We start from the raw sequence: 16018 nt of genomic DNA, 5'->3' as shown, positions 1-16018 counted from the left end.
AACTGTGTATCTGATAGTTTGGCTGTTTCTTGGTTGCTTAGAGTTACTGGCTCTGGGGCTTTGAGTTCTTCTTGAACCATAATGTTTTGGTCTGTTTGTGCCTGTTAGGTATGAGGGGCAGAGCCCTAGGTGTTCACCAGGGTGGGGCAACCCAGCTGCTAGGTTGTGACACTGTATGTGGGGGTGGGGTCAAAGAGGGGCAATGGCAGTCCCCTCTGCTGCTTCTCACTGCTGGGTCCTGCGCGGTCCGTCTCACTGCTCGCTCCTTCACCTGGTTTATCTGCGTGCGAATGTGTGACCATGGTCAGCCTGCTGCCTTGCACCCTCACTGGGTCTGCCTGTCACAACCCCATGCCTGGGATCTGCCAGCCACCACCTGCGCGCCTGGGTTGGTCTGGCCGAGTTTTACTGTGCAACCCCGCTCCACCAGTTGCTGGCTCCACCCCTCTTACTGGTCTGGCTGAACAGTTCGTTGTGTTTGGACTTCTGTATAGTTGAATTTTGTGTGTTTTGGTTGCATTTTTGTTACTAAAACTTTGTTGTCTTTAAACTTGGTTGTGCAAGGAGGCAAAGTGTTTCCACCTATGCCGCTATCTTGGCCGGAAGTCTGTCCACATTTCTTCTCAAAGTATTTAATCATATAGATCATCTTCTAATTTCATTTTTATAGAGACTTTTTTTTACCACAGTCTTACTAGCTTCACTCTGAACTACTTTCTCTTTTGTTTCTGTGCAGAAGTTATCTTGGGAATTCTGTTTTCCTATTTTCCATATTTTAATCCCAGTTTTCTATATCCTATGCTGTTACCTACCTATTTTGGATTACTCCCTTGTTTTGGTGCAGTTCTAGCACTTCCTGAGAAAAAAGGTATATGTAAGCAAATACATTTCTTCTTATAGACTTTTCTTTTTTAAAAATATATTTTATTGATTATGCTATTACAGTGGTCCTGATTTTTCCTCCTTTGCCCCCCTCCACCCAAAACCCTTCATTCCCTATGGCAGTCCTGCCCTTAGTTCATGTCCATGGGTCATGCATTTAAGATATTCGGATACTATATTTCCTATATTGTTCTTAACACTCTCCTGTCTATTCTATATCTACAAATTTGTACTTTTTTTTAAAAGATTTTATTTATATATCTTTAGAGGGCAAGGGAAGGGGAGAGGCAGAGAAATATCAATGTGTGGTTGCCTTTCTTGCGTTCACTGCTGGTAATTGGCTCCTCAACCCAGGCATGTGTCGTGACTGGGAATCGAAACTCGATCCTTTGGTTCGCAGGCCTGTGCTCAATCCACTGAGCTACACCAGCCAGGGCCCAATTTGTACTTCTTAATCTCTGCACCTTTGCCCCCTTCTCTCTTCCCTCTCCCAACTGGTACCCCTCCAACTGATCTCCATTTCTCTGATTCTGTTTTTGTTCCACTTGTTTGCTCAGTTTTTGTTTTTTTAGGTTCAGTTGTTGATAGTTGTGAATTTTTATATTTTAATGTTTTTGATCTTTTTTTTCTTAAAGTATATTTTATTGATTATACAGTTATAGTTGTCCCATTTTTCCCCTTTATCCCCTTCTGCCCTGCACCCTCACCTACTAGCAGTCCCCCAACTTAGTTCATGTCCATGGGGTATGCGTATAAGTTCTTTGGCTTCTCCATTTCCTATACTATTCTTAACCTCCCCCCTGCCTATATTGTACCTACCATTTATGGTTCATATTCCCTGTACCTTTTCCCCCATTCTCTCTCCTGTCCCTCTCTGCTGATAACCCTCCATGTTGTCTCCATTTCTGTGATTCTGTTACTGTTCTAGTTGTTTGCTTAGTTTGTTGTTTTCTTTTTTTTAGGTTCAGTTGTTGATAGTTGTAAGTTTGTTGTCATTTTACTGTTTATACTTTTTATCTTCTTTTTCTTAGGTACATTCCTTTAAGATTTCATATAATAAAGGCTTGGTGATGAACTCCTTTAGCTTTACCTAATCTGTAAAACACTTAATCTGCCCTTCCATTCTAAATGATAGCTTTGCTGGATAGAGTAATCTAGGTTGTAGGTCTTGCCTTTCATGACTTTGAATACTGTTGGCAGCCCCTTCTTGCCTGCAAAGTTTCTTTTGAGAAATCAGCTGACAGTCTTATGGGGAGTCCTTTGTAGGTAACTATCTGTTTTTCTCTTGCTGCTTTTAAGATTCTCTCTTTATCTTTAACCTGTGGCATTTTAATTATGATATATCTTGATGTGATCTTCTTTGTGTTCATCTTGCTTGGGACTCTGTGCTTCCGGGGCTTATATTCTATTTCCTTCACCAAATTAGGGAATTTTGCTTTCATTATTTTTTCCAACGAGTTTTCAGTTTCTTGTTCTTTATGTTCTCTCTTGGCACACCTGTGATTCGAATGTTGGTATGTTTGAAGTTGTCCCACATGTTACTTAGTCTATTTTTTTTTTGTGGGGGGGATTCTTTTTTCTTGTTGCTGTTCTGACTGAATTTTTTTTTCTTCCTTGTTCCAACTCAGTGATTTGATTCTTGGCTTCATCCACTCTACTGTGTTTTTTTTTTGTTTTGTTTTTAAAGATTTTATTTTTATTTATTTATCTTTAGAGGGGAAGGAGAGAGGGAGAGAAACATCAATGTATGGTTGCCTTTCATGCATCCCGTGCTGGAAGTTGGCCTGCAGGGAACTGGCCTGCAACCCAGGCATGTGCCCTGACTGGGAATCGAACCGTGATCCTCTGGTTCGCAGGCCTGTGCTCAATCCACTGAGCTACACCAGCCAGGGCCATCCACTCTACTGTTGATTGCCTGTAAGTTTTTCTTCATTTCACTTAGTGTAACCTTTGTTTCTGGCTGGGTAACTTTTATGCTGTTGAATTACCCATTGAGTTGGTTGAGCATTCTAAACATCAGTATTTTGAACTCTTCGTCTGAAACATTGCTTGTCTCCATTTTGTTTAGTTCTATTTCTGGAGTTTTGTTCTGTTCTTTTCATTTTGGTTATATATCTTTGTCTTCTCCTTTTGGCAGTTTCCATCTGTTTGTTTCTATGTATTTAGTAGAGTCGCTTTGACTCTCTATCTTAGTAGTGTGTACTAATATAGAAAAGCACGTGCATTAGGTGTGGGTGGATGGAACCTTAGTTAATTGCATGGGCGGGGCAACCTTTGTGAACCTCATTGATGGAGTCTCAGTTATGGTGTTCCCACTATGTGGCTCTGTGTGGAGGAGGACTCAGAATGAGGACTATGATCACTGCCTGGCCACTGGTGTTCTGTCTGGGAGGGACCTGTCCTCTCACTCTTGCTCACATGCCAGACACTTGAATTTCTTGCCATATGCCATTGGTTATCTTGAAGCTGCTGTGCCAGTGCTGGAGCCCAGAGGGAGTGAGTCCGAGTGAGTCATAAGTTGGTTGTGGACTCTTTAAGAGGAGACGCCTGATAATTTTGCAGTTTCTTCGACCTCCTACCTCCCATTGGTTTTTACAACCAGAGTTACGGAGCTTTAGATTCCTGGCACTGGGTCGCTGGACCAAGGGACCTGGTGTGGGGCTGGGATTCCATGCTTTTGTGATATCTCTCCCAATTTTTATCCACCACCGTGGTTGTTGGGACTCCCATTATGCTTCTCCATGTGTCTGCCCCTTCTACCTGTCTAATGAATGTGACTTCTTTGATTCCTTGGTTGTTGGACTTTCCTGTAGTTCCATTTCCTGGTGATTCTGGGTGATACTTGTTTTCTTGTTTAATTGTAATTTTTGCTGTCGTTTTTGGAGGAAGCGAGTTGTGTTTACCTATACCTCTATCTTAATGAGAAGTCTCCTTTTTGTAAACTTTTCTATTCTTATTCTGAACTGGATTCCTTGGCTGGTATAGAATTACAGTTTGAAGATAAGTTTTCCAACCTGTTTTTGAAAGTTATCATCCCTGGTTTGTCTATTTTATTTGATTGATGTTAGGTTTAATATATTCTAATTCCTAATCCTTTGTATGTATTTTCTTTTTAAAATCTTTTAGAATTGGCTTTTATTTCTAATGTTTTATATATTCTGATAATGTGCCTTTGTAGTTTTTTTAAATCCTTTGTGCTGGGTACTTTATGGACCCTTTTAATATGGACATGTTTTTGAGTTATTTCAGTGATGATTTCTTCTTTTCCACTTTCCATTTTCTTTCTTAATGGAATTCTTTAGACCTTCTGGACCTTAGTCCTATAATTTTTAAAAAAATATTTTATTTTTTTATTTTTAGAGAGAGGGGAAGAAAGGGAGAAAAACATCTCATTGGCTACCTCTTACACACCCCCAGCCAGGGGCCTGGCCCACAACCCAGGCATGGGCCTTGATGGGAATTGAACTGGTGATCCTTTGGTTCTTAGGCTGGTGCTCAATCCACATTAGCCGGGGCTGGTCCTGTCTTTTTAAAAATACTTTCTTTTCTGCTTTATAGTTCTTTTCTATGTGTATGTGTGCATAGTATTTTTTAGGAAATTTCTCCAAGCTTATGTTCCAAATCTTTTATTGCCTTTTTTGTTTTTGTTAGAGTTTTAATTTCTAAGACATTGTGTTGTGTGTCCCTCCACACCCCTTTTAAAAACAGCATCTTGTTCTTAGTTGACGTAATATCCTTCCTTATTTCTAAGGAGTTTAAGGATAGTTTTTTGGATGCTTTTATTTCTTTAGATAGTCAACTTCCTCTGATTGACTTCTTTTCCCTTGTTTCATTTGGACACTGTCTTTTGGGTCGACATTTGCCTTTGATGTTCGGTGATCTTTATAGGACTCGTATTTAACAGCAGAAAAGTGATTATAATCTCTCTAGGTATGGGCAAGCTTGGTAATAGTAAGGACTCAGGGTGACCTGGCTAGGCTCTTTTCTTAGGGATCCTTGGTATTGACATCTAGGTCTTCTTTTAGGCTAATTGTTTTTCACAGAATAATTTGCAGATTCCTTCCTGGAAAGGGTAAGCCTGGATTCCAGTGTTCTGAGAATTTAGTTGGGAAAGAGCTCGGAGTCTTGCCAACTAGGTGTCTTGTCATCTCATTGTATAGGTAGAATTTCAATTCTCCTGTTTTTAGAGTGTTGTCTCTTTACTGAGTGTGCTTAGTTTTTCCTAATTCAGAAATAGTCTGTGTTACCTTTACCAATGAGTAAACGTCTAGCCTTCTGGACTTTTGTTAGTAGTTCTGTTTTTAGCTTGACCTTTATCCTGATTTCTGAAGGGACCTGATAAGCTAATCCAAACCTTTGTGAGAGGTGGGGTTCTGTAGAAGCTTATTAACCCTCTCTACTAGTGATGGTAGGGATGGTAGTGATAGTGGTAAGGGTTGCATTTTTTAAATTGGGCAGGTATGTGGCAGTCTTCCTTATTAAGGACCTGGAAGAGGAAACACTACACTTTATACTTTTATTCATTCAGTCCCTCCCACCCAAATTTTTCAGTCTCTATCTATCTATGTATTCTTATTTTTTTCTGTGCCTTTATAATAATCTTCTCATTCCTACAGTTTTTTCTCCTCTTTAAAAAGAAAAGATCAATGCTAGCAATAGATGGATACATTCTTATAAAAATTCAAATAGTAGAAATTGTAGTTCTGCTTCATTAGAACCCTGTCCTTCATCTGTCCCTGTTTTTTAGTGTATTGTCTTTTGAGAATTTATCAGTTTTCCTCTCTGTCCTTTATCTTTAGTTCTCTCCTTTGTGCTTCTAATTACATATATACATGGAGTTGTTATATTGCACACATTGTGACAACATTTGTATTTACTATTATATATTGAACATATATAAATATTAACATATCAGTCCTTAAACTACTGCTTAGTATTTCACAGATAACCCCCTAGTTTATTTACTCATTTCTTTATTGATGGATATTAGGAATTTCCAGGGTTTTTTTCCCACTTTTACAAACAATGCTGTAATGAAAATTCTTACATTTGCATCTTTGTACACACATGTTTGCATCTTAGTATTTCTGTGGGGTAGATGATGAAAAAAGAATTATTGTGGTAAAACACTTGCCTATTTTGAATTTTAATGTTTATCTGAATTGCGTTTTGGGAGTAAGTACTGTCATCACAGTGTAGGGTGGCATACCTCACACTGTCTTTTGTATTTTTGTTTTTTAATTGAATAGGGCAAAAGAATTGAAATTCATCTTAACTTGCTTTTCTTTGATTGTTTAGGAAATTGGACATCTTCCTGTATATTAGTTACTTCATATTTCTTTTTTGACTTGCTTGTTTATATGATTTGCTTATTTTTCTTTTGATATTTCTAAATAAATAAATTCTATTTGTTTTCTAAGTAAATTGTAGGAGTTGTTTTTGTATTCTGGGTGTTTTTATGTCATCTACTATATATTTTGGAAATATTTTTACCCATTCTTCTCTTTTACATATGTGTGGTATTTTTTGGTGTATAGAAGTTAAACTTTTTGATTTAGTAAAATTGTTAACATTGCATTTTAGACTTTTGGTTTTATCCTCTTTTTAAACGAAAAATCCTACAGAACTATACATGTGGATACGTTTTTTATAGCTTTTAGCTAATTTTGACTGAGGGAAATAAATGTGCAACCTCTGGTTGGCTAAATACCCCCATTAGCTGTTTTCCTCACCCAGAAATCTGAAGACTTGGAGCTGTTTGCTGTAGTTCTCTTGCTTTTTTCCCCATGGTTAGAAGATGGAGCTGTATTTTTAAGCAACACAGCTGCATTGAAAGCAGTGAAAGGGGGGAAAGGGATGAGACTTCCATTAGTAAAGCAAAAGCATTTGCAGAAGTTCTGCAGTTGACTTCTCCTCATGTATCATTGGCAACCCTAACTGCAAGGAATCTGAGCGAGCTTATGTCTTTGGTGAAGGTGGGAAAGGGAGAAAATGATAGGAAACAGTGTTTCGTGTTTCCACTGGTGATACCTGCCACAATATACAAACTTAATTTATATAAATGCTGAGAAAATGTTAGTGATTGAAATTAAATTCTACTTTTAGTCCCTAAATATTTTATGTGCTGTAATTATTTTAGGACTCCAGTTCAGTTGTAGAATGGACCCAGGCCCCCAAAGATGGAGCTCATCGAGGACCGGAACATGTGAACAGTTATGAAGCAGAGTGGGACATGGTTAATACAGTTTCATTTAAAAAGAAACCACAAACCTGTGGAGGTATGAATTAAATCTTTTGAAATCTTAAACTGATTTGCTGCAATATACTGTTATCAAAAGTGCAAAGCAATTCTTTCAGATTCCTCAGTTAGAAAAAAAGGATGCTTTTGGTTGATACATGTAACTCTTAATATTTTTTAGTTATATTCTCTTTTCATCTCTTTTTGTTGTTTTGTTGGTTGTGACTTCATGAAAAAAGGCTTTCAAAACCTTTTTTTGTTTTGTAGTTATTAATGGCAAAAAATAGAAACGCTTTAGAATTGCTTCGGCTTTCTCTCATGTACTTTTTTCTTAATCTAGTAGAATAAAAAATAATGTTATGTTATTCTGAAGCACCAGGGGGAGATGGTGTATACCATTAAACCATCTGTTCTAATTTCAGTGTTTAGTGGGATCTTAAGAGCTCATTGCAGTCTCCCCTATATACGAGTTCAATGACTCTCCTCCTTTATGTACATTTAAATTTGTACTTGCTGTGTGGTAATTATCTGCATGTGTACAAAAAGCCAAGTTAGCAGCCTGATAGAACACATGTACTGCCACAAATATGATCTAGCTGGCCCATTTGTGATGTAGCCAGGTTATTTGTGATTGAGCTCTTTCGAAAACATTAAACAAATGTATAGAGTTAAAAAATTTTTTTCCTATTGATTTCTTTGTATTTTATAATGAAAAGTGTATTTTAACTCTTCAGTGATTTTGGTCTGAATATAGGAATTCATCTGAATATAGGAATTGCATCTTAGTATTTCAAAAAGAAATACTAAGGCTGGCCAAAATTTATTGGAATATGTTTTGCTACACTTATACAGCATTGTTACTAAGTAGACTTTATTTTTATGCATGGCCTGAAGAGTAATTCTCATATATAATAGTTGTGTTTTGAACTGTATCATTTCTTGGAAACAGTGGCAATTAAGAAGTAAATTATTCACAAGATGCCATTATGAAACATTCCATTTTTAAATAGAATTTTTTCAAATAAATTTCTCATTAATTACAATCTTTACTTTTTTAAAACGATTTTTGGTGATTCACAAAGAAAATTTGCGACAAACCTTTAAAAAATTGACTATCAAGGACTTATTTAACTTTATATTTCTAAGAGTTTCTACTGCTAAGTCTTTGTTTTTAGGTACCAGATGAAATGTTTTGAAAATATATATTCCCAGAACAACCGACTGCTGGGATTCTGTAAATGCGAATCTAGATTTCTTTATGTCATGTCATTGGTGTTAATACAGTGTGTTGGAGATGTTTTTCACATGTATTTGGTAACATAATGAGTTCATCAGAACTAGTTTTGTTTACCTTTCTGAAAGGATAAAGAAGAAACTTTTAGCTAACTCTTGGTTTCTGTTTTTCTTTCTAACCATTTCTATTAGTTAGCTATTAGTGATAGATTAGATTGAAGGTTACTGTCATGTTGCCTTGATGTTAGATTATTCATTTATTCTAAGCATTTTGAGTACTGATTGCCTGTAGTCAGTCTCCTAGCACCTGGAGATGAAGTTGTGAACAAGGTGAAGTTCCTGTTCTGATGAAGCTTATATTCTGTTAAAGGGATATTTAGAAGTGACTTGAAATGCTTCTCTCATCATTTATCAGCACTTTAAGTAAGGAAACGTGTGAGGCATTTTCTGTTTTATTTAATATGTAATGTGTCACTCTCATTAATGAGGGACAATCTGTGAAAAATTTTTTTGCCTTTGAAAATGTACAAACTCCCTCTTGATGATTCATATACCCTGCATTTATTATTTAATATTCTCAACATGATTTTCTTACATTAATTTGGGTTAAACACTTTTTGCATAATTTAAGAGTTTTACATAAAGGATTGTTTATATGTAATTATTCATTGCTCTTTTGCTATGAAAATATTTTTGGTCTTTGCAGATCATATAGTAATATGTATCCTTTCTAGATATTCCAAGTATATTCACACTTAAATGATTCATGAAGACATTGGAATTGTAGAATTGTTCTCATTTTGATTTTAGCTTGTAGTAGTATTATAAACTATATAAATTCCAGTGAAACATGGTGTGGAGTAGCCAGGTGGGAACGTGGCACTTAACCTAGTTCCAGCCTTACATGTGAGTGCACCGTTTGAACTGGTGTGTTGCTTTAGCCTTTCTGGGGTTCCTCTGAAAGGACACTTGCTAGAGTGTCCATGAAATAGTGATGGTACCTGTATTCCTTACAGGTAGAGGTTTCTGTAAGTTATAGATTTCTTTGTGTCGGTTTAAAAGGTCTTTTGGTGGTGATGCAGCTGTCGTGTTCCTCACTGTATAAGAAGGTGATATACATGCAGGTTAATACCAATTGACCTATGCTTTGGTCGAGTTCTAGAAGCATATATTATCTGTGCAGTTTATCTTTGTAGAATAGTATGGGACAGAATTAATGAAGATTTTGGATAGTAGAATAGTTTGACAGTTCTTAGGAAATAACATTAGAGAAAAGCTTTTTAAAGTTTCAGAGATATGATATGCTATGTCTAAGTTAAAATATTAAAATAAAATGATGAGAAATTATAAATAGATTAGAAATTATTTATGTGCATTAATGAGAGAAACATAACATTTTCCCATTATTATTTAAATTTTTATTTAAATAGGTAGTCTTTAAATTGCTTGTCATCAATTATGGTATTGTTCACACCCCTAGGATTTAAAACTTCTGTAAACATCCCACAAACTCAGAAAATGCTTTATTTTTATATAACTATAGTTTGGTTTGAACTGAGGTCTTAATTTAGTGAAAGATTGATTTCTCAGGAAGATTTAATGTACTCATTCTCTTTGAAGCATTCACAGCTTAGTGATCTTTTCACTTACAATTCCCCACTGTTCTTTGGGGTTTAAAAAAAAAAGTTTACTCCAATGTCATTTTTTTGCTGGTGTACTTACCCACTTTCAGTGTAATGTAGTAGAAATAATTGTGAAAGGAGGTATGAGAAATAAAGGTTTTGTTTTTGCTTTTTGTTTTAAATGACTTCCAAGAGCATCATACCATTGATATTTGGGGAGAGAGGAAAAGATGAACATTTTTTGAGTATTTTTTACTGTATATTTTACACTGTACTTAGTTAGTTGACAAGTATTATATGTCTTAATTCTTAGAATAATATTGGGAGGTAAGTATAATTATCTTCATTATACAGATGAAGAAATGGAGGCTCAGCAAAGTTCAGTTATTTACTCCGATCATTCAGTTTGTAAGGTGGTGGTGCTATGATTTCAAACCAGCCAGCCTGCTTTCAAAACTGTGTTCATTTTGGGCAAAGCTTATATTTAAATATGGATAACCTTTCAAATTTGTGTGCAATAGGATCATTTTAAAAATTATTCTTTTAAAAACTATGATGCCATTTATAATACGGGTGGAAGCCTTAGTGATAATGGAATAGTCATACCCTAGGGTCAACAGATTTCTCTTAGGCAATCATGAAGATCACTGTCAGTACCTATTAAAAAGGTGAAACATTTTTTTTGCCTCACTTTCTTGTTTTTAAGATACTCCAAGTCATAGAAATGGGAAAAGCAAATGGTCATTCCTGTTCAGTTTGACAGACCTGAAATCAATCAAGCAAAGCAAAGAGGGTATGGGCTGGTCGTATTTGGTATTCTGTCTAAAGGATGACGTCATTCTCCCCGCGCTGCACTTTCATCAAGGCGATAGCAAACTACTGATTGACTCTCTTGAAAAATATGTGGTATTGTGTGAGTAAGTATCAAATTATTTTCTACTTACTAAAATTGAATTGTTGTGTTGGTCCCAACACAAACTATTTTTACTTATTATTTGGTATCAGTAACCTGTGTGTGTATCAGGGCACAAGCACTTTTTATTTTTCTGAGATTTGAATGCTTTGAATGAATAATTGCCTAAAATTTTGCCACTTGAGTAATTTGTATCAGCTACCTATCACCTTATTACTGTTTAAAGAAAAGAGTGCTCTAATATTTTTATACACATTTGAGTGATGATATATCAATAACTTATGGACTATGTATTTACCAAATTTACCTTTTATTACATAGTTTCTCTTACACATTGAATTTTATTTAAAGTGTTGCAAACTTAAGTTGGGCCCTTAAGTTTAAGCCCTTTATGATTATATAAGTATGGCAGACAGGGCTTCCTCATTTTTCAGAAATCTTGTCTCTTACATTTATTCATCTGTATGCCTTTGTATACACATAGTCTCTCTCACTGTCACTGTCATCAAATGTATTTTGGGTATCAGTTATGTTTGGAGCACTGTGCTAGTTGCTTGATATTTAGTAGTGAACAAAACAGGCACATTCGGGATGTCTGAGAGTTTCCATCCTCGTGAAGGATGCTGACCACTAAATGACATTAAAATTCAGGACCTAAGATGGGAAGGTACGAGGTACTTTGGGATCTCCCAGGAAGAGAGGAAGGGTACCTCGTTCAGACTGCAGATTGGGTAGAAGTCAGGGAATACCTTCTGAGGAAGTGACATCTAAATTCAGACGTGACAAATGAGTGAACATTAGCGTGAAAGGGAAGGAAATATTAAGAGGGAGAGATGTTTTAGGTAAAGGAAAGAACGTAAAACGTGATGTAATATCAGAACAGTAATTGAATATCACAGGTTTGCATAGTGGGGGAAGGGAGGGTGCCAAATGCAGAGATTAGACCAAAGAGCTGGGAAAAGGCCAGAACACGAAGGAGCTTATAAATTACATTAGCAAGTTGTTCCAGTCATCTCATATAATGAGGTTATAATGGCATGAAATAGGAGGGGGACAAGAAAGATGGAACTGTTAGACAAATGTTTAGGAGTTTGTGACTGTTTATGTGAAGGAAGTTGAGATTTTTTTCTTTTTCTTATTTAATTATTGTTCAAGTACAGTTTTCTGTTTTATATCCCCAGCCCTGCCCACCTGCCCCCAGTGCTCCCCACCTCCCTTCCATTTCCACCCCCCACCTTAGTTATTGTCCATGTGTCCTTTATACTTATTCCTGTGAATCCTTCCCCTTTTCCCCTGTGATTCTCTCCACTCTTCCCTCTGGTCCCTGTCAGCCTGTTCTGTATTTCAGTGTCTTTGGTCATATTTTACTTGGTTGGTTGTTTTGTTGTTTAGGTTCCTGTTAAAGGTGAGATCATATGGTATTTGTCTTTCACCACCTGGCTTATTTCACTCAGCATAATGCTTTCCAGTTCCATCCATGATGTTGCAAAGGGTAGGAGCTCCTTCTTTCTTGGAGGTTGAGATTTTTTAGATTGGGGAACTGAACAGATGATTGTTAACTTCATTAATAATGTCCTAACTTTATAATAGAAAATAGAAAAATGCTTTTACTTTATCATATCTAAATTTAGATTATTTAAGCTAGGAATGATCCAAAAGCTGGAAGACATCGATGTTGTGTTCTTTTTGTTTTCTGGAATGATATTACTCCTGTATCGTGTTGATCACTTCTGGCTGGCACTAGGTATGCTGATCAGTACTGTTAACCATAAGAAAGTCTGGCCCGATTGGTAGTGTTTGGATCTTGAACTTCAAGTGAGAAGTTGCGACTAGGCTACCACCCAAGAGGTTAAGTAGATTTCAGGAGAGGCATTGTCATGATTGAGGCAGAAGGTTTGACTGTCTGAATAGCAGGTCTTAAAGACTTGGGGTTTTAGCTGTATAGCAAGCTCAGTGTTAGTCAGTGTTGTGATCTAATGGGTAAAAGAGCTCACTCAGTCTGAGACTTTTGATTAAAGCGTAGTATCGGGGATGAAGTAGAACCTCTCTACTCTTCACTGGTGAGATCATACTCTGGAGAATTTTAAGCACTGCATTTTAAGTGTGTAAGGCTAACTAGACTACATGAAAAATATGATTAGTGTAATGAAAGAATCAAAATGTTATCATGAAAAACATTAGAAGGATGTGGCAATTTAACTTGAAGATTTTTTGTGTAGCATTAAGTAAAATCCAAACTTCCTGCCCTATCTTAGTTCTGTTCATCTCTTAAACCTCGTCTTAGTAGTCTAACCATATGTTTTTTTTTAGTTCCTAAAACACTCAATGCTATGTTGCCTTAGGGTCATTACATGTGCCGTTTCTTTTATGTGAAATATTTTTTTCAATTTCGGATCGCGGAGGTCTCAGTTTAATGGCGCTTCCTTGAGGGGCTTTCCTCGATGTCTCCTCTCCCATTATCTGTGGGTTCCCATGCCCATTCCTTTTCACTGTCTCAGTCCTTTGTTAGCTTCTGTCATGGCCCTTAACAGAATAAAATAATTTTGTCTTTTTAAAAATATTTTGCTCTAGAATGTAAGTCCATAAAGACAGGGATGCTTCTGTCTATTTTACATTGGCTCTTGAGTTCCTAGTTACAGTGTATAACACATATTTGCACAGTAAATCTTAATTGAATGAATAAATGGCCTGTTACTTCTACAAATAATTTTAAAGGGTTGTTATAAGAATTAAATTGTACATTTGTTTTGTGTGACTCCAAAGAGAAAAATAGAAGGAAACAGATTTTAGTTTGAGAGGTCAGAGCTTTCTATCCTGGATGTGTTCAAGGATGCACAGCAATCATGTTATAATGTATTTTGTAGCTTGAAAATGCACTGGTGATGTTTTTTTAATGAAGGCTCTAAGTGAAACTTTCTTTCCTGCATTTGTAAATAACTGAGAAGTAAATACAAAAATCAGACAGTAGGTAATAAAAATATTACCATTATTGGTGAGGCTTAGATATGCAGCATCATACTAATACCCCCCGAGTTTGTTTTGAAGTCAGCCAGTTTTTGTCACTTTTGGACAACTGCAGGTCTTCCTAGTGAGGCATCACTTATGGTGGGAGTGAGAGTAGACTAGAGACCACTTTTCCTGTTGGCAGGCGAATCAAAGAGAAGGACAGAGCTGGGTGGGATTATGTGAGGCGCCCACCTTACTCTTTCCTGATCTCAGCAATCAGATGTGTCCCTGTGAGGAAAGAGTTTCTTTAGAACAAGTGCACATTTCCATTTGGAAACATGAAATTATGAGAATGGTGTTTCTTTTTCTCCCCCTATTTTTTTATTCAACAACTAATTTATTTTGAGGAACCGTGCCAAGTTCTGGAAAGAGAGCAATAATAAAAAGAGATATGAACTCTGCCTTCAGGGAGTTTGTACTATTGTAGGAGAGACTAACATTGCTTATACAAATACGTGTAAATTTCCAGCTGTACTAAGTTTGTTGGATAAGAGACATATAGTATTATGAGAGCATATAATAGGGTAATTAATAAAATAACATACACAATAATTTTTTGTGTCGGTAGTAATTGAAGCCCTGAGAGAAAATGAGATTAAATAGAATAAAATGGGACACTGTATGAGCATATCTGATTAATTGCAGTCTTTAACGACCTGGTCAGAGAGAAAAAGTAGAGGAGACTAACTTCCTGACACTTTGCCCTCTTGTCTCTTCCCCATTATCTTGTCTTTCCCCATTGGGCTTTATCATTAAGTATCTGGTCAATCAGGGATGTGGCTGTTTTGGGGTGAGGCGATAGCTGTTTAAAGTAAGTCATTCAAAAGCTACACTCTAATACCAGGCCCTTCTCCATTGTGTATTCTCCTGTGACAGTGGGGGTCAGTTTGCTCTTTGCCCCCTGAAGGGTTTATATGTGTAGGAATAGTACATCAGATATTTTAACTCCTAGGCTCCTCTGTCCTTGGAGTTAAATTAGCTGAAAATTAGCATTCCCTGTTCTCTTTCCCATCATAAATTATTACCAATTACAAGGAGCCTTATAGTTCAATAGAGATTATATGTTGAGTCCAAGTATTAGAATGTAGATAATCCAGACAAGTAGTCAGCAATATAAAAGAAGTCTCAAATTGGTATAAGCCATTATCGGATACTTAGGGAGATATTAAGGATCATTATTTTTTATGTTCATTAGTTATTATTCAAATAAATGGGATTCCCAGTTAAGTTAAAGTCTGAAGAAATAAAAATCTTTGAGTACCCCCCCTCCCATTTTTTTAACTGGGTATCAGCCATGTGCTCTCATTTCCTGTCACTGTAGTAGTTATCCTAAGGAAAATGATGTTTCCAAAGTCATGTTTCTGTGGCTAGAGATTATTGTAGAGACCAAAAGGAGAAAGAATAGTCTAGGAAAACCGTGGTTTAAGCAGCCTCAGGGGGATGCCAGCCAGTCTGTGCTAGGACACTCCCTCCTTATCGTCTTCTGAGTTCAAACTAATAGAGGAAAAATTAGTTAGGCCATGTTATTTTTTTCTCTGATTAATGTAAGTTGAAGAATGTGGCTTGCATCTTTGGCCATATTGTCTTCCTAACACTTCCCAAATGAATTTAAAGGCATAACTATACAGATGGATAAAAGAATGAGCTGCAAATACATTTTTGTTACCTTTCTAGAGCCAAGTTGGATGTTAGGATATGAATGAAGGTTATTGTTTCCACTAAAATTATGTTGTGTATTCACCCTGGTTTGAGTGCTGGCCTGCAAACAAAAGGGTCGCTGGTTTGATTTGAAGTCAGCACATTTCTGGGCTGTGGGCCAGGTCCCCAGTAGGAGAGGGTGCATGAGAGGCAACCACACATTGATGTTTCTCTTCCTCTCTTTTTTATTTCTTTCCCTTCTCTCTAAAAATAAATAAATCTTTAAAAAACACTTTAAAATTATATTGTATATTGGGCCATTTTTATATCAATATATAAATATCCAAGCAGTAAAATATTCTTTATTTTTTAATATATTTTATTGATTATGCCATTACAGTTGTTCTATGCCCCCCTTCATTCCCCTCCACCCTGCACACCCCCTCCCCCACCACTCCCCCCTTTAGTTTATGACCACGTGTCTCA

General features: G+C 36.5%; 1 protein-coding gene across 3 annotated transcripts in view; it reads left to right on the top strand.

Annotated features, from left to right (window-relative positions):
* TBC1D15 (TBC1 domain family member 15) overlaps window positions 1-16018 on the top strand; it is an 80621-nt gene that overhangs the window by 27289 nt on the left and 37314 nt on the right. For all 3 annotated transcript variants that reach the window (XM_037049435.1, XM_037049437.1, XM_037049434.1), the window contains exons 4-5: window positions 7022-7160; window positions 10682-10892. In XM_037049435.1, coding sequence (XP_036905330.1) covers window positions 7022-7160; window positions 10682-10892 — 350 coding nt within the window. The remainder of the gene's footprint in view (window positions 1-7021; window positions 7161-10681; window positions 10893-16018) is intronic.

The sequence above is a fragment of the Sturnira hondurensis genome, unplaced genomic scaffold (assembly GCF_014824575.4).
Source record: "Sturnira hondurensis isolate 20B ecotype Veracruz unplaced genomic scaffold, ASM1482457v3 Scaffold0006496, whole genome shotgun sequence".
Lineage (NCBI taxonomy): Eukaryota > Metazoa > Chordata > Mammalia > Chiroptera > Phyllostomidae > Sturnira > Sturnira hondurensis.
Note: the sequence above shows the minus strand (reverse complement) of the source record. Positions and strands in the feature narration are given on the sequence as shown.